Source organism: Notechis scutatus, chromosome 1, assembly GCF_049901735.1.
Source record: "Notechis scutatus isolate UNSWTSFEM ecotype Mainland chromosome 1, rNotScu1.2, whole genome shotgun sequence".
Taxonomy (NCBI): domain Eukaryota; kingdom Metazoa; phylum Chordata; class Lepidosauria; order Squamata; family Elapidae; genus Notechis; species Notechis scutatus.
Genome location: NC_142009.1, coordinates 24,318,328 through 24,336,482, shown reverse-complemented (window position 1 = coordinate 24,336,482; position 18,155 = coordinate 24,318,328). Strand labels below are relative to the sequence as shown.

At 41.6% G+C, this 18,155-nt stretch overlaps 1 protein-coding gene across 2 annotated transcripts in view; it reads right to left on the bottom strand.

Moving 5' to 3' along the window:
- The window catches only part of LIMK1 (LIM domain kinase 1), a 53,743-nt gene that overhangs the window by 13,844 nt on the left and 21,744 nt on the right, over window positions 1-18,155 (bottom strand). For both annotated transcript variants that reach the window (XM_087958882.1, XM_026671670.2), the window contains 10 exons: window positions 16,762-16,900; window positions 11,840-11,949; window positions 11,188-11,379; window positions 9,638-9,743; window positions 9,161-9,327; window positions 6,399-6,582; window positions 4,304-4,390; window positions 2,402-2,533; window positions 1,071-1,130; window positions 107-172 (listed from right to left, as the gene is read on the bottom strand). In XM_087958882.1, the coding sequence (XP_087815008.1) occupies window positions 107-172; window positions 1,071-1,130; window positions 2,402-2,533; window positions 4,304-4,390; window positions 6,399-6,582; window positions 9,161-9,327; window positions 9,638-9,743; window positions 11,188-11,379; window positions 11,840-11,949; window positions 16,762-16,900 (1,243 nt within the window). The remainder of the gene's footprint in view (window positions 1-106; window positions 173-1,070; window positions 1,131-2,401; window positions 2,534-4,303; window positions 4,391-6,398; window positions 6,583-9,160; window positions 9,328-9,637; window positions 9,744-11,187; window positions 11,380-11,839; window positions 11,950-16,761; window positions 16,901-18,155) is intronic.

Genomic DNA, 18,155 nt, shown 5'->3' with positions numbered 1-18,155 from the left:
TAAAATTGTTTTTAGCTTTTAAAAATCAACAAACTTAGAAAACCAAATAATGCAAATAAAACTTAAATTAATGAATGAATTAAAAATTTGACCAGTGTCAGCTTACTTCTCGCACAAGGCAGTTGTGTGTATTGAGGTCCCTGTGAATGATATTCATAGAATGGAGATAAGCCTGTAAAAAGAAATGAGAACAGAAGAGTTAGAAATGTTATTTTTCCATAACTCCTTTCTTTTTTCAATGGATATGGTTGACTTCACTTCATACAACACTGCTAGATGCTCTTTTACAGGAGGCTGAGTTGTTATTTTTGAAATGAAACTTGACCCATCATGTAGCCTACAGGTAGTCCTTGAGTTATGACTGGTCACTTAGCAACCGTTCAAAGTTACAATAGATTTACTGTACCTTAGGGCTACTTATGACTCAGATTTGAAATTCCAATAATCACATGACCAAACTTCAGAACCTTGGCAACATGGCCATATTAACGGCCATTTGCAGCATCCCACTGACATGTGATTAAGTTTTACTACAGTTTTGCCGAAAACTGGCACTTCCAGTTTTTGACAAAACTGCACTCATAGTCAACCATTGGTTTGCTTACCGATGTTAAGCGGCATTCGCTTAACAACTTCAGGTTCATTTAATGACCAATGCAAAAAAGTTTGTAAAATTAAATTGGTCAATGACCGACCTATTTATATTGTGAGTGTATTTTTTATTTTAACCAAATCTATTTCACCCACCTTTATTCATAAGCAGGTAAAAATGAACCCAACTAAATCAGATTCAAAAAGTCCACACAATCTAGCACTGTGCTCACAAGTCTGGTCAGTAAGTTATTCTGGAAAGCTCACAAGTAACATGCTGTGTTATTTTTTACCAAGGCTAAGTTGCCTCAAGTTATGGAGGCTTCATTTGGTGAGCAACCCTCCTGGATTGCTCACATACTTCTACAAGCTAGTGAATAAGACAGAAAGGAAATTTTAAAACGATTCCTGCAAGGTGCTTTCCTGATGCCCCACAGAATTACTGGATCACTCTGCTGCAAATTCATGCTCACACTCACCATCCCTGAAGCGATGTCTTTTGCAAAACTGACCCGCTGGCTCCAAGGATACTGACTATCCTGGAAGAAAAAGGTTGCTAGTGAGTGAAATATTTGGAAAAGTTGGGGTGAAACCCATCTGGAGCATCTCACTTCTATCAGGGTGTGGAAAGAGTAGCAGGAAAAAGACTTTCCATCCTTTTCATGACTATGTTCACAAAACACACTTTGCTGGTTACTGAATTAATCATGTTTGCACAATACTCTAAATCAAAAACATAACAGAGTTATTCTGTCTTTTGATTCACCTGCTGAATATAAAGACAGAATAACTCTACAAATTCTTCCATACAAAGTTTCTTTTATTGGATTATATTAGGTATCCTCAAGGTGACTCACAGTTATGTCGAGATGCATCTAATGTCCAATTCTTTGCATAGTTGAAATTGTAATGTAAAATGATAGTAATCTTTCTATTCCATATTTCATCCCATAGTAGTAGATGCAGGGGGTAGAGATGCTACCATGAGGCTGTGTTCAGGCAAGAGTGAAGAAACCTCCCCCAACCCACCAAGGGTAAATTCAGTGACCAATCAGGGTTACAGATGTGGCCACATGACATGGACTACATTTCCCAGGATACCTTATTTACCATGATGCATTCCCTTAAGGGGACAGCTCTCAAATCCCAACTACCTATCCCAAACCCCATTAACTCTAAACTGTCTGGATAGCACAAGAATATTATCAGCTAAGCTTAGTAGATTGTGCACATGCAATTGTGAGATCTTCATTGATAACTAAGAGCATTCAGTTCAGGTTCAGACCAGGGGAATAATATGACGACAATATTGGTCATGCTTGATGATGACTTCTGGGAGAACTAGGAGAGAGATAGTACAACCATCCCAATTCTGCCTGATCCCTCAGTGGAAGAGTAGTTCTCTTCCTTTTTATGCAGATGGGTCCAGTTGGTCTTAACAGTGGAGAAGGAACAGGCTTAGGCCTAAACCTGACAAGACCGTGTGGGATTTCCTGATTGTGGAGTGCTTCAATCTTTGATCCTGAATAGGATTGCATTTCTCTTTGGGTTTGGTGGGCAACTTAATACTCTCTGGAATTCATAGTCTGTGCTCAACCAGCAGTGTTTTAACATGTAGCGTCAATTACGCCATGACGCTAAGTCAGTTTGTTTGGCCACAACATGCTACATGAACACAGCTATTGTGTTTTATTAACCCTGGGTTACTGTGTTGTGTGAACCCAGCCAGACTGTCTCTGCTGCTCTCCCTTCTCCTGTTCAGATGCTCAATATTCTCACATTAGATCTGATGTAGGTTCTATGTGCTCACCATGCTCTTAATGATCCCACGAAGGGTGCCTCCCTTGATGTACTCTGTGATGAAGTTCAGCCTCTTGTCTTTGTAGAGGACTCCAATAAACCTCAGCACATTGGGATGTTCCAGGCAGCGCATTACCTTCACCTAAGGAACAAAACCACAAGACAGTTAATCCTGCATTCCTCAAAACCTCTTGACAGGAAACTACGGGGCATACAACATCAGGAAAAATGCGTCAATTTTGTAAAACATTGGACTATTACCTGCTTGTCTGTAAGCCCTGTAGCAACTACCTAAACTTTGGGGACATCACAAAATGAAAGATTTTGGCAAATATTGTGGAGGAACAGCTTGTCAAAGAATGCTATAGAACAGTATATGCTCCGTATGAAACTTAAATCAGAAATCCTTGCTTACAGTGTCAAAATACTAGAGATCACCATACACATTTAAAGAAGAGGGACAAAGATTTAAATTACCGTATTTGCCGGCGTATAAGACGACTTTTTGCCCTGAAAAACATTCCTCCAAGTGGGGGGTCGTCTTATACGCCGGGAGGACTCCGACTCCCACTTTGAGCTTGAGTTGCAGCCGGGAGGGAGGCTGGGGGGAGCGGTGTGTGTGTGTTTGTGTGTGTGTGTGTGTGTGTGTGTGTGTGCGGGTGTCACTCGCCACGCGCTGCGCAACCTTTCCCCCTCTTCCTTCCTTAGCGGTGTGGGGAGGAGAGGATTCAAGATCCTCACGTGCGGCGTACTTTTTCTTTTTTTTTTTGCACGCAGGTTTTGCATGCGGGCGGCTGTAGGTTAAGGATGGGGAGCCCCGGGTGGGTTATCAGGTTTTACGGTGCTTCCAACATGTGCGAACGGTGGGAGAGCGGAGAAGAGAGCGAGCGAGCGCCCTGCTGTGTGAAATCCTGCCGTCAAAGCAACACTGGGGGAGGCAGGGTATAAATTTACCAGGTTAATGTAGCAATGGTGATTAATGCCCAGAACATTGTTTGCGGGTATTGGTGTGTGTGTGTGTGTGTGGTGGTGGTGGTGAGGAGAGGTTGTCCTTTGAATGCGGAAAAGTAGGTGTGACCTTGTGTAGGAAAATAAAGAGATCCTTTTAGCGTGTTTGGCTTCTTTGCCTCCCCTCGTTCATTTTGATGTGGAGATAATGGCCTTCGGGCGGGAGGGGAAGAAAACTGTAGCTGGATCATTTCAAATTTCACTTACTCTCCTGCCTCACTTCAATATGTCTGAGCGACTCCAGATACTGGAAGACTTTTTGAATGAAAGTGTTACCTCCATATATTTTTTTAAAGAGGGCCACTTGGGGAAAAAAAAAGATTCTAAGGAATTCCTTGTTTCTTGATTAAAGAGAAGGCATTGAATATACTGTTCCTTGGCAGCCTTTTCAGTGTCCGGGTTTTTGGTGTGTGTGTGTGTGTGTGTGTGTGTGTGTGTGTGTGTGTGAGAGAGAGAGAGAGAGAGATCAGCTGTATTGAGAAGAGAACGTTTCCTGTGTTCTCATTTTATTTACAACATATTTTACGCTTAATGGTAAGCAATGAAAATATTTTTAAAACTCATTTCTAAACTCCATAGCTATTGGCATATTCTTGGTTCAAAATTGGATTAGCTCATTTCAAAATTGTCCAAAGCAGAAAAGTGCGTCAAAAAAAAAAAAAAGTGCAAAAGTGGAAGGTGTGTGGAAGAGGGGGTAGTCTTATACGGCGAGTATATAACAAACTCTATATTTTGAGTGGAAATGTTGGGGGTCGTCTTATACGCCCAGTCGCTTATACGCCGGCAAATACGGTAGGTAACATTTGATGTGGGGAGTAAAAAAACCAAAAACTTAAATGATACTAATAAGAAATCAACAGAAAGGAAACTTCTCTAGCCAGTGGACTAAGCTGGAGCAACCAACCTCTTTAAGAAATGTTCTTTGGGTCTCCTCATCAAAACGGATAAGTTCCTTCATGACCATCACTTCTCCAGTCTCCCGATGGGTCACCTGATGAAGAAAGCAGATGGCATTTAGGACTTTATTACAGGAGGAAACATTTAGAATCATACAGTTACAAGGGATCTTAAGGGTCACTGTAATGGACTGTAAAAATAATCTTGAGAGACAGGAAGAAGAGCCGCAATCGTCTGGTAAACGAAATACAAGTCCAACACAGAATATAATTTGAAGTGTCACAGAATTGACTCGCCCTAATGCTCTCTAAGATAAAGGCAGGGAGGAGAGGCACACTGAGGATTACCTTAGTACAGGGGTCTCCAACCTTGGCAACTTTAAGCTTTGCTGGCTGAGGAATTCACAAGTCCACAAGTCTTAAAGTTGCCAACGTTGGAGACCCCTGTCTTAGAAGACACTAGTTTTTAATGTATGCATAGATCAATTTTCATTTTCAATTTTCTAGGATAAGCTAAAATAATGCAATTATGTTCATGTATCTGCTAGTCCAATCTCCTCCTCAGTCAGACTTTTAGAGACTGAGTCACTGAACAATGACGGTGCAACATAGAAATTCCAACAACAGGCTGGTGAGATCAAGCCATAATCTAGATCCAGCTGGTAGAAAGGGCACAAAATACCATGCCTGTATCTTCTCAAATGTTATTGTTTTATTGTTTTTAAAATAGTGACAAAAAGAAAAAAAGAAAAACACAAAATTAAAAATGCAAACATAATTAAAAAAAACATAACGGGGATTTTTTTTTTTAAAAAAAAGTGAGATAAAATACAGCAAAAATAATATGTATACCATTTTAACAGTAAATTGTGATAATTTTATAGAGGTACCCTTCAACTTACAACCATTCATTTAGTGAGCATTAAAAGTTACAACAGCAATGGAAAAACGTTATTTATGACCTGTCCTCATACTTACAACTGTGGTAGCATCCCACATAAATCATGGACTACCAGTATATAAAGTAGTTATCTAATGTAACTAACTATTAAGGAAATCAATCCTGACTGCTCTTTGGAAGGACACATACTGAAGCTGAACTCAAATACTCATTGGAAAAGATCCTGATGTTTGGTAAGATTGAAGGCCAAAGGAGAAAAGGACACCAGAGGATGAGATGGTTAGATAGTGTCATTGATGCAATGAACATCAATTTATGCAAACTCTGGGAGATGATTCCTGGCACCAGTTTTGGGGGTTCAAATAATTTAACAACCGGTTTGCCCAGGGTCAGGTTGGCTGTCATGGGAGGCGTGGACCATCCCCATCCTCCAGCTCGGCCCCATATGTGGGACGAGCCTCCCGCGATGGCCAACCTGACCCTGGGCCAATCGGTTGTTAAATTACCCCCCCCAGGCTATCAAAGTGGGCACTGGGCACTGCAATGGAGAAACGGGCAATGAAGTTGCCGGCAGAAGGGAAGGAGGAGGAGCAGGGAGAAGAAAGAGAGAAAGCTGCCTCCTCCTTCCCTCTCGCTGGCTGCTCTATTGCCCGTTTCTCAATTGCAGCGCAGCACCTAGGATCCAATTGAACAACTGGTTCGCTTGAACCAGTGTGAACTGGCTGAATACCACCATGCCAAACTGTGGTCCATGGGGTTGCAAAGAGTTGGACACGACTTAACAAATAAGTGCAATACATACAGTATATATAACTATCTTTTCAAAATTATTGTATTTGGTGTAAATGTGTTTCATATTTCATTACATATATCTATCAATCTGCTCATAGGTGGCAAGTGCAATCAGCCCTCAATCCATTGAGTAAATGGGGTTATATGTTTCTCTTCCCAGTGCCAGAATATCAGTCTTTTGGGCACAGTAGGGACACAGAGAATGCATTTACACTGTCCAGTTGCCACATTCCAAGTGCTTGGTATGTAATATAAAAAAATATCATTGTCTAAAAATTTTAGCTTTTGTTACACAATCGTATTTATACAGTCTACTACTTTTCCCCAAAACTTTGTAAGTAAATGGCATTGTACAAAATGTATCCTTAATACATCCTCAGCGAAATGCTGTCCTGGTACCATGCCTGTACCTTAATGGCTTGCCCGAAGCAGCCCTTGCCCAACACCTCGCCATGAATGAGATCCGAAGGGCGGAAGATGCGATGAAGACGGGAGACAACACGTAGTGATTCTGAGCGACCAATATCTTTCCTTTGGGAGGACGGGGAGCCCAGAGAGCTGGAACAAGGTGACTTATCAATGCTACAGCTCCTCCTGTGCAGAAGAAGAGAAATGTTCTTCTCAGGTGTACATCAGGCATGCTCTTCTCACAAAAGACCAATTTCCAGGTGCCCCAGATCAATATTTCTTGGTTCAGGGAGAAACTGGAAGACTTTCATCTTGAACAACTTCCAGCTTAATTAGGACAACTTGCAATTTACCCTCACCTTCTTTGGATTGGTAAAACATTACAAAATGGCCATTTTCACAGGAGTAGAACCTGCGCCCCTGTTCAGTTGTTTTGCTGTTGTTGTTCAGGAACCTTATTCCTGATGTTCTGCTGCTCAATGAGTTTCAACAAGGCACACGCCTCTTGGGCTCACAGTCTCCCCCATTTCCTCCAGCATGGAATCACCTTATCTAAAGAAACCAGTTTGCTGCATAGTCTGAATCATAATAAATTGCAGGATCCCATCTGGGTTGGTCACCAGGACCAGAAGTTTAGTCTTCTGAGCTTTCAGATTCATGCTGGAGCCCATCCTCAGGGAACTTCTCTCTCACCTGGAATGTGTGAGAGAGAATGTGTATCTCACATTCTGGAGAGAGAGAAGTGCCCTGAGGTTGGGCTCCAGCATGAATCCGAAAGCTCGGAAGACTAAACCTCTGGTCTGGCTGACTGACCCAGATTGGATCCTGCAACATTATCCTGGGACACGTATATTCGCCTTCATTCGCATAACAAACTGGTTATGAACAAGACAAACTGGTTACCACCAGCAATAAGTCCTAGAAACAAGCCAGTTGACTTCTTTTCAATTACCAGAATTAAATTTGGATCAACTGATTAGCTAGAATTATTTCAAGATAAACACTTCTACCACACATGTTTAACAGAGGCTTAAGGGAGTCTCCTGGATCCAACAGTCAGTTGGGAGGCAGAGACAGAATGGCAATGCTTCTACGCCAGGCATGGGGCAGTATTAATGGAATATGTTGCAATAAAAGTAAAAAATAAATTGCAAGTTTGAAAAAAAAAAAACCTCCAACATTTTGATAGTTACAAATGTCCCTCTCCTTGCCTTAAGGGGAACACTGGTTACAACTGCACACCATAGTGACCACATTTGATAAAGCGACAGAACTGTTGACATCAATGGAGTCCTTGATGGTCTTTGAGCTTGGTTGTTTGGTTGCAGCCATATCATTACCCAACTAGGAAACAAGTCTAGCGACATGACTTATTGACTCAATTCAAACCTGAGCTTATATATTCTCTTCTATTCTTGAGATCTACTGACCTCTGCTAGGATATAACTAATTCACAAACTTAAAATATCTTTACTAAAGTTTCTTTTTTCTCAAAACATCTTTACTCAAGAAACCTAGAAAATGCAAGCACGCAAAGGAGCCCACAAGGAGGAATCTGATATACTTTGGAAAAACATATTTCCTTGGGTGTGTTGCTCACAAACAGATGGAATTGTAAATTATTAAGCAGAGAGGGACAGTGTATGAATAATACACTTAGCCAGCTCCCTTAGCAGTTGTATCAGAAACATGTTAAATTCAGTTAAACTTTGTGTGGGGGGGAGAGTTTGTGGCATAAAGTGTTATACACCCCCAGTCCATTTAATTCGTTTCAGTCTGGTGTCTTGCATTAGTCTAGGAAATAAGTTAATTTAGTAAATATATAAAGGGCAATGTGTGCATAAAAACAACATGAGACTGGAAAATAGAAATGGAAGTTGGACAAGAAGGCACCATCATTGGATTTGCCAAGGATTATGCTCAGAGTGGCTCCTTTTCTGCCTGTTTCTACATTTATAATTTCAAGGCAGCCTTCCTCGAACCTGATACCTTGTAGGCTGCCAACCTGGCTGGGGATTTTGTGAACTCCAAGTGCCTTCCCAACACAATCTTCAGGGCACTAGGCTAGGGAAGAGCGCACTAACTATTTTCTAGTTGCATTTCTATAGCACAGTGATGGCAAACCTTTTTGTTGTGGTGTGCCGAAAGCTTGCATGTGTGCGTACCAGCACCCATAATGCAATGCGCCCCGCCCCCCTATGCATGCACATGCAACACTCCCGCCCCGTCCCCTTACCTGCACTGCACATGCGTGTGCCCCCCCCAGCTGATTTTCGGCCTGTTTGAGGCTGTTTTCGCCCTCCCAGAGGCTCGAGGGAAGCCTCTGCAGCCTTAGGCTGAAAAACGGGCCTTCCAGAAATACCCATGCCTGTTTTCAGCCTCCGGGGTGCCTCCGGAGCCCAGGAGAGGCCGTTTCGCCCTCCCAGAGGCTCGAGGGAAGCCTCTGCAGCCTCAGGAGGCTGAAAACAGGCCTGTTTAGGCACTTCCGGTATTTTCCAGATTCTCGAGGCTTCAGTGCCTTCCCTTGAGCCTCCGGGAGGGTGAAAATGGCCTCAGATGGGCCAAAAATCATCTGGGAAGCATGTGCATGCGCATTAAGTTTGGCTGGGGTTTGCGTGCCCGCACAAATGGCTCTGCGTGCCACCTGTGGCACGCATGCCATAGATTCGCCGCCATCATGGCTATAGCATGAGAGCAAAAACTTTTCTCTGTAGGAGGGAGAGGGGAATCTACTTCAGAGAGCCATCTTCTACTCAATCCTTACATGACAGAGCGCTGGCGAATGGCTGAAGGGTCTGGGCAAGGTGTGTGGCTGGGCGAATGCAGGGGACTGCGCAGCTCTGAGAGAGGGCTGCTTTCAATGATATCATGAGGGTCGTGTTCAATGGTCAGCTGCAACAGGCGACTGGTCTCTTGGATTAGAAGATCGATCTGTAGAGACAGAGAAGGCAGGCTATAGGAGAGAGGCAATACATCCTGAGAGGCACGGGCCCTCATTGTGGAAACAAAAACGAGAAGCGGATGATTGAGTCAGTACTAGAGGTGGTATTCAGCAGGTTCTGACCAGTTCTGGAGAACCAGTAGTGGAAATTTGGAGTAGTTTGGAGAACTGGCCAATACCACCTCTGACTGGAGATTTTACAGTATACTTTCCCTGCCACGTCCATCGGGTCACACCCACGCTGGTAGTAAAAAAAAATTGAATCCCATCACTGATCAGTACTGACAAAAAAAAAATCACCTCATCCAGCGGGACATGACGAATTGGTGTGCCATTGATTTCCAGAATGCGGTCGCCAACATGGATGGAATTCTTCATATCGGGGCTTATGCAGTCTGGGTCTAATCTAAGAATACAGAAGGGGGCAGCAAAGGAGACTTAAGTTACTCTGTTCTGGAATATATGTAAGCCCTATTTCGGAAATCCGGAAACTCAGTCAACAAACACATTTACTCACAGGTTTGGTGAAAAGTAGTTTATTGTAGATTGTTTCCTTCCAGTGGGCGAACAACAGCAATCCCGAGCAAAGCCAGCGCTGAGAGTGAATGCCTCCCAGCGCCTTTTATGCCCCATCCCCTTCCCATTCCCTAACTAATTAACCCCATGAGCCACCGCCCCGCAATCCTAATCGCATCTATATCCGACGCCCAGAACACACCTAACCCCGAAGTGCTAACTCATAAGCCAAAGAAAAAGAAACCACAATAAGATGAGTTCCCCTCCTCATCGCTGGAACCTAATACAATCCTTAAGCCCTGCAATTAAAGATAGTTCGGCAGGAACTTGCAATGGATCCACATTGTTACGTTCTGTAACTGGAACAGGCAACAGTCCCGTGTTGTTTCAGCGAGGGGAACAGCTAGTCAAGTAGGAGGCACAGATTCGAAGACTTATCTCCTACTCCCTATTAGGTGGCTGGCAATGTGTCAGGCACGATTAGTGAAGCCCGACAATATATCTTCCAAACTAAGCCTCAGGAAAGAGATAGCATGCTAGAGCTTTCTCTGAAAACTAGAGGAGAAGGATCAAAGCACCTAGATTCCATCACCCTCCTCTTACAATCAATCAACATGATATAGACCCTCATTCTTCAGCCAGATGTCCTTCAGATGCGTTGGGATTGCAACTCCTAAGCCATTCAGTTTAAGGCTTCTAGGCATTGCAATCAACACATAAGGAAAAGGAGTTGTGAAAAGAACAGAACTTATTAAACAGTTCCATCTCTCGAATAAAATCAGGTTTTTATTTTGTCAGTTGCCCCTCTTTTCTGACCTCCACACTCAGATTCTCATGATATTCTGCAGATCGTTTGATTACATCAGATATCACCTCATATTCTCTGAAAATACACAATTATCTGACACCAAGAGTACCAGACAATTGCGTCTGACAAATAATTGAGTGGTTCCTTATTTCACAGTTATTTCCATGTAACAGTCTTGAGATTTTCATGGGATTGGATAGACAGCTTGCAAATGTATGACTTGTATTATAGACTGATTGGTATCATACAATGGTAACTAATATTTGATATCTGACAGTTTAGGGAAATTCTTATTTAAAGCCTACCCCAACCAAAAATATGCCAGCGAGACTCAGAATAGGTAGATAAAAAAAAGAAAAAAAGAAATGCCTGTTAAATTTCAGATGTCAAAATGTTAAAAATCTACATTTGTAATGCCAAACTGTTGTAAATAGCCTCTATCATTCAGAACACCCCAGAGGTCTGATATGGAAAGCTACAATTTCTGAAGAACAACATTTCTTAATGTCTGGCAGTCTGTACTCACTCACGAACTCGCACAGTGTGTGTGTGCTCAGAACCTCCATGCTTGTCAATGGAGACGGAAAACCCTCGCTTGCTTTCGGAACATGCTGGAATAGACACCAGGGTAACCGTGTGTGGAATCCGGGTGCCGGGAGATTCTGGAAGCAGCTGATCCATCACGGGTGTCACCACCATCTGGTAATAACAGTGCCCACTGCAGCATGGAAGAAAAGGTACCACAAGCTAGGACATCCATTTCCAAACCTCAGGACGAAAGAGCCCAAGGCTACCACCAGAAACTGACTGAAGAATGTTTTAAAAGCTTGCTGAGAAACACCAATAGGTCTCCTCTGGAAGAGGTAACCCTCCAAAAAAAAAGGAAGAGGTAACCCTCCAAAAAGAAAGAAAAAAGAAAGAAAGAAAATGAATAAGGATTCTTCTCTTTTTCTTTCTTTTCTCTTTTTCGGCATACTTTTTATTCTCTATTTTACTATCCCTTCAGTGTTTAGTTTGTTTATAATTATTATTAGAATTTTCAAACCGAGCAAATTGAGGCCAATCTCTCCCCACCACCTACCTCCAAAGTGTGTCCAATCTAAATTTACAGGGCCTTTGTTGTGAATTCAAAATTAGGGACGATCCCAATGATCTCATTCAGCCAAATTCCCACTCACCAGTACAGCTTGGATCGTTCCACCAGTGCGTAAGTATCTCCATCGCCAATGAACACCTGGCAGTTCAGGCAGCTGAAGCATTCAGGGTGATATTTTTGCTCCCCAGCCACCTGGAAGAGGAACAGATAGACATGAGCTCTTGTCTCTCTTCTGGTACACACTCTTCTCAATCACCCTTTTTCGGGTGGTCCTTCCCACCATCCAGCAGTATCATAGAGCTCCTGTTCAAAGGAAGAGTGGCAAGAGGCCAAAGATGATTCAGTCCTGAAACCCAACATGAGCAGGCTCAGGCAATGAAGTTCTGATCCAGATGCTTCACACTTCCAGAGAAAGAGATTTAAGGAAATCATTGGGAGAATGATGAAAGGATCACATCTAAAAAAACAAACAAACATGCAGGTGGGACGCCAGGCCCATATAAAAGCAGAAAAGACCAGAGAGAAGAGGCAGATTGACAGTCATTCCTAAATCAAATAATATTTGGGTAATCCACTAATTCGCAAAACATTCGGTTTGCACAAATTAAACAAACTTGCCCAAACTTGGACAGGAGGTTGGATTAGAAGACCTCTAAAGTCCCTTCCAGCCCTAGGATTTTATGAACAGATTTAAGTGGCTAGGTGATTCATCCATTTTGAGTTCATATAGCACATTGATTTATTTATCTATTAACTATTTTAATGCAATATAGTCTTCTAGAGATTCCTGGTATTTCATAGAATAAAAAATATTAAAAAATCAAATAAAATCTGCCCTGTGCCACCAAAGCCAAGCATTCTCCTCCTCCTCCTCCAAATTATTTAAAGTGTTCAGTCTTCTGGAAAATGGAAAGTACCAAACAAACTTCAGGAGGAAAAGTGTTGTGAAGCATATGCTAAGCAGCAACGGGTTCTTCCTCCATCTCTCTTTCCTCTTGCTTCTTTTTGGGAGTGGGACTTTTAACAACCCTCTTTAGACTAAATGAATCAGATGAGTCAGTTCTGTTTGGTGTATGTGGTCCTTCAGATACTCCAGTACCAAATCATGAAGATGTTATAGGTTACAATCAGCAGTTTGAATTGTCCTTGGAAGCCAATGCAGAGTTCGCAGCACAACTGGACTCTGGCAAGAGCTCTGATGCTGGAAAAGGTGGAAGAAAAGAGAAGAAGAGGGCAAGCAGCAGCAATGTGGCCAGACTCAGTTATGGCACTGATGGTACACCACTAGAAGATCTGAAGGACAAGGTTAGGGATCGATTGTTATGGAGAAAATGTATGTGGTTGTTAAGAGTCCACACCAACTTGATGGCACATAAGCAGTCAATAAGCCAAATTAATTTTATTATGTGATGATGGTGTCAGCCATCACTCCTGATGTACCAGTTCTAAGTCAAGATTATCCATACTCCAGGTTCCTTCCTCAATACTCAGAGATTTTATTTGATTAGAATTCTACCTGAAGTCGCTTTCTCTGCAGGAGTCCCTTGCACTTTCATAATTGTCCATTTACTGTCCCCTGATATTGGCAGCTGTTTCCCTCCTGTGTAGGTCACCACATACTGCTTGCAACTGAATCTCCAAGCTTTCTTGGTTAATAGTTTGCACTTTACAATGGAGCAACAGCTCTGCTGCCTTGGACTTCGGACTGCCCTTTTCTCTCTCTCTAATGCTTTCTTAATTTTTTCTCTATAGAAGTCTCAAGGCATGCCTAAGATCAAGCTCTTAAACTGCATTTGGAGTTATTGCCTTCTTCCTTTCCAACTTGGGCTACTCTGATTCCAGCTTCCTGACTTATAGATCTTCAGATACAACAGTGAGGCATTTGGGGAAGGTAGTTCTACTTCAGTCTTGCTGAACTGAATCAGGGAGTCTGTGTGTGTGAAACAGAGAGAGAGAGGGAGAGGGAAGGAGTGGGAGAGAGTGTTGAGTAGCTGCTAAATATTGAATCTCCCTGGCCAACTGATTGTAGCAGACACTCTTAACACTGCAGACCAGCATTTTTTAACTTTCTGAGCTTTTGGCAACCCAAACAGCTGTGCCTGGTGGAACCTAAGAAGGATCGTTAGATTTCTCCAGATCTTTCATGGAATAAGATCCATATTGCATTTAAAATCACCATTGTACTTTCCATAATGTATTTCTTTTGCTTCACATTTCCTCATTATCCTCAGACAAAATTACTATTACCTCATAATTTATTCTGGCATGTTTAGATCTATAACCCCATATGCTCCAAATGCTAAATGCCACGGTTGGGTTCACAATTAACGTCACGTTGTGGATTTCCTTCCCTACCTTCTCTAAAAGGCTTTCTGTCAGTTTCTCCATATTTTCCATTAGTTCATCCCACAGCTGTTATTTTCTGTCTTAACTCAGAAACATTCAATTTCTTCCTCATTTCTGCAGACACTTCTGACTAGAGGACACCCACATAATACTCTCATCCTGGGATTGACCAACAATTCAGTTTCCCTTTTAGGTTGGTGGTTTCCCATAAGTCTCATGACAGACAATCTCTTAAAAAATTTAAAGATGTGTTTCTTCACTTTGCCACAGAAACAATTTGATTCTTTATTGTACAATCCTCTTTAGATTCTATCTAAATTTCTTAAATTTCTGTTATATTCTCATAAACCCCTGGCAGACCTCTGAAAGGTAGACTGCATGTTCACATCGAACAAAAATGCTCTGGTGCTAATATGAGGTCTTTTTGCTTGTTTTCTGGCCAAGTAGTTACTTCCCTTTTGGGTATTCCTTTAAAATATGAATCAACAATTATTTCAAGCAGTGGCCACAATCATGTGATTTTTGCATGGTCAAAAATGCTAAAAATAAATGTGTGTGTGTGTGTGTATACATGTATGTATAAAATAAATAGGCATCTAATTAAAAATGGCCAAATTCTCATGCCAATTTGGCCATTCTTGCCAATTTGGCCTTCTGCTTTTTGCCATTTTAATATATTATTTTAAAGTATATTATTATTATTTAAGATAAAATATTTTTATTTTATAAATAAAATATTTATAAAATATTTTAAATAATAATATACTTTAAAATAATACATTATTATTTATTATTTATGTTATCATAGTAACTACCACCACCACTACTGTTATTATGTGTATTATGGATATCATCCTACTCATTATCACCATCATTATTTTAGAGGTTAGTGGGTTGCTATGGCACTTACGTGTGCTACCAAGATCCAATTTAAACCAATTTAAAGATCTCAATTTTCTGCCTTTTGTGTATTACAAGTATGAAGTAGAGCGTTGCTTTAACCTATAAAAAGAAAACAACTCAGCTATATTTACCTTTGTGCATTTTGATGAAAAATTAGGTTACTGGAGTACATATTTGTTTATTTATCTATTTTTATTACATTAATTTTTTTTATTACATTATAAATAAGTTAAGGCAGTGAGCATAACTAAGATTCCTTTCTCTTCTTATTTTACTCACAATGATAATCCTATAAAATGAGTTGGACTTAGAGAGAACGACTGGCCCAAAGTTGTTTAGCCAGTTTTTCATGCCTAAGGCAGGACTAAAACTCACTATCTCCTGGTTTCTAAGCCAGCATCTTAACCACCACACAAACTGGCTCTTCCCAGAAAGAGAGAAGTCAAATGGACTTTGCATTTATAATAGCTGGGTTTGGACTCTGATGCTTCCTTTCCTATATTGCTCTTATAAAAACGAATATTTTCTAAAGCAACTGTTGTTTCCTTTGGACGTGCCAACTTGTCCATGACACATAACGCTTTGTGAGAAGGAGAGGTGGTTTGGCAATCAAACTTGAGTGTAATTGACAATACTGTTTTGTAGTAAGAACAGAGTTAACTAACAAATGAAGACTAAGAAATGAAAGACAACTAGGAAACCATAGTGAAAGTATGTGGAAACAATGCCTTGAGCTTATTAAAAGCAATGAGAACAAAGCTTGATTAAAAGCAGCAGGGCTAGCTAGTGCTGGGACTTGCTGTTGGGGAATAGGGCTTAATGGCTCCCCCTGTGCCATTTTCCCAGGTTCTCACCTGCAAAGGTGCTATAGGCTCTGGAGAGAGGAAAAAAGGGCATATCCTGTTCGTTATCATCTTCTACCTACACGACTTTGATGGTTGACGTTGGTGCCAAGGATAGTCTATTTTCCCTCCAATACATGTCTCTTTTTTCTATTGCTGTATTTAAGTAACCAAATACCAGACGAAAGGATTTAAGGAGATCTATGCTCCGGCAGTCGCCTCTCATTCAATTTTTGTCTCCCTCCCTCTGCAAGCACTGGTTGGTAGCTCCACATCTATTCCTCCTCCTCCTCCACCTCCTCTTTTGTTAGGTCTTTCTCTCCCTCCCTCCCTCCCTCCCCCCTCTCTCTTTTTTTCCCATTTCCAAAAAGAAAAGCTGAAAACCAATGGAAGGACCTTTAGATTGGACCTGTCTTTATGCCCTTTGCAATAGCCATAGCATTTCTGAAGTAGCAGCATCCAGAAAAAAAAAAAGGTTCATGATTTGGTTATATGCAGTTCTGAATCCGGTGCAAAGGTGTATTTCTTGCTCACTATTTCCACATCAATGGCCACAGCCAGAGGAAAAATATGCTGGACAGCCTTAGAGATCAGAGATGCACAAGCAGGCCTTCATCACTGCATCTTAACAATCCATATCCCTTTAAAGCTGACCTCTGAATTGCCAGACGAAAGGACAACATTATTAAACATAGGGAACAATAATCACCGGGATTGTATTTCATGCAGTCAGTGTTACATTTTCCATTTAAATTAAATAATATCATGCTGAGTTTTTGCCATGGCTCTACTTACTTCTTTTTTCTGCCCCACTTGCTTTTTGGATTGTGATCACTTGCATTGTTGCCCCCTCCCCCCAAAAAACCCCAAGTTATATCATCCAGTGATGCTCTCCATGGATGTCCTCTCTTACCATGACAAGCCCTTTGGTGATCTGCTCTGAGCAGCCATGGCACAGTTCCCCAAAGTGGGCCCAGTAATCCTTTTTGCAGTAGAGACGACCATCCTTCTCGTAGTACTGATGGGAAAGCAAAGCTCCACATTCGCAGCACCTGCAGGGACAATAAGAAAATAGGTTTTCAGCCTCAGGACTTTTAATGGAAACTTACCACATGCAAAGCTTCCAAAAGCAGAGCTTGAAGGAGTCATAATCCCACAGGTTCAGAGGGGTTGTGTTTGACCAGCATGCTTAATTTAGACTGCTACTGATTTAGTCAGACCAAATTACTCTTGGATTCGGTAGCACATGCTTGTTAGGTTAAGAGCCACTGATTTGGGAAAAAGAGAAACCTTGTTCAGTTCTTCCTTGTCGCCTTGTTCCCGTGCAACACAGCATCTTGTGTCCTTGTGTTGTCTTACTCCAGTGGCTATTTCTCTTTTGCTTATACCAGGATCCATGAGTGCATCTTGGACTATTTAGCCAATTAGTGATTAGGACAGGTGTTCTGTGGCTGCCAAGCCTTAGCACTAAGATTTTTTTTTTAAAAAAAACTGGAATACCATTGTTTCCCCATCATTATCTACTTCTACAATATTGTGTTTCCTTGGAAGACCAGTGGGCAGTGCAGGAAAGCTAATTTAGAAGTGTGACCCTAGAAATGTGTGATATATTGTATGAAATCTGTTTCTGGGTTCCATTGTACAGGTAGTCCTGGGCTTAACAACACTTCACTTAGTGGCCGCTTGAAGTTACAACGGCACTGAAAGAAGTGACTTATGACCATTTTTCACACTTATGGCCGATCCAATTTTAGGGTGTATCAAATTTTTCAACTTTCAGTTTCCAAACATTAGGGATGCTCAAAAATTGTAACATGTTTTCCCATGATCACATGATTTACATTCAGATGCTTGACAACTGACTCACATTTATGATGGTCACAGTGTCCCGGGGGTGGGGGGGCATGTGGTCACCTTTTGTGGTCTTCCGACAAGGAAAACCAATGGGGAAGCCAGATTCAGGGGTGGGATTCTACTGGTTTGAACCAGTTCTATAGAACCAGTTGTTATGATTCTGGGCAGTTCGGAGAACTGGCAAATCTTTCCCCTGGCTGGCCCCGCCCCTCTCCAAAAAGAAGCCACGCACACCCAGTCACATGGCCACGCCCACCTAGCCACGCCCACAGAACCGGTTGTTACAAAATTTGAATCCCACCCCTGGCCAGATTCACTTAACAACCAAGTTACTAATTTAACAACTGCAGTGATTCACTTAACAAACAGAGCAAGAAAAGTTGTAAAATGGGGCAAAACTCACTTAACAAATTCCTCACTTAGCAACATGAATTTTGGGCTCAATTGTGGTCA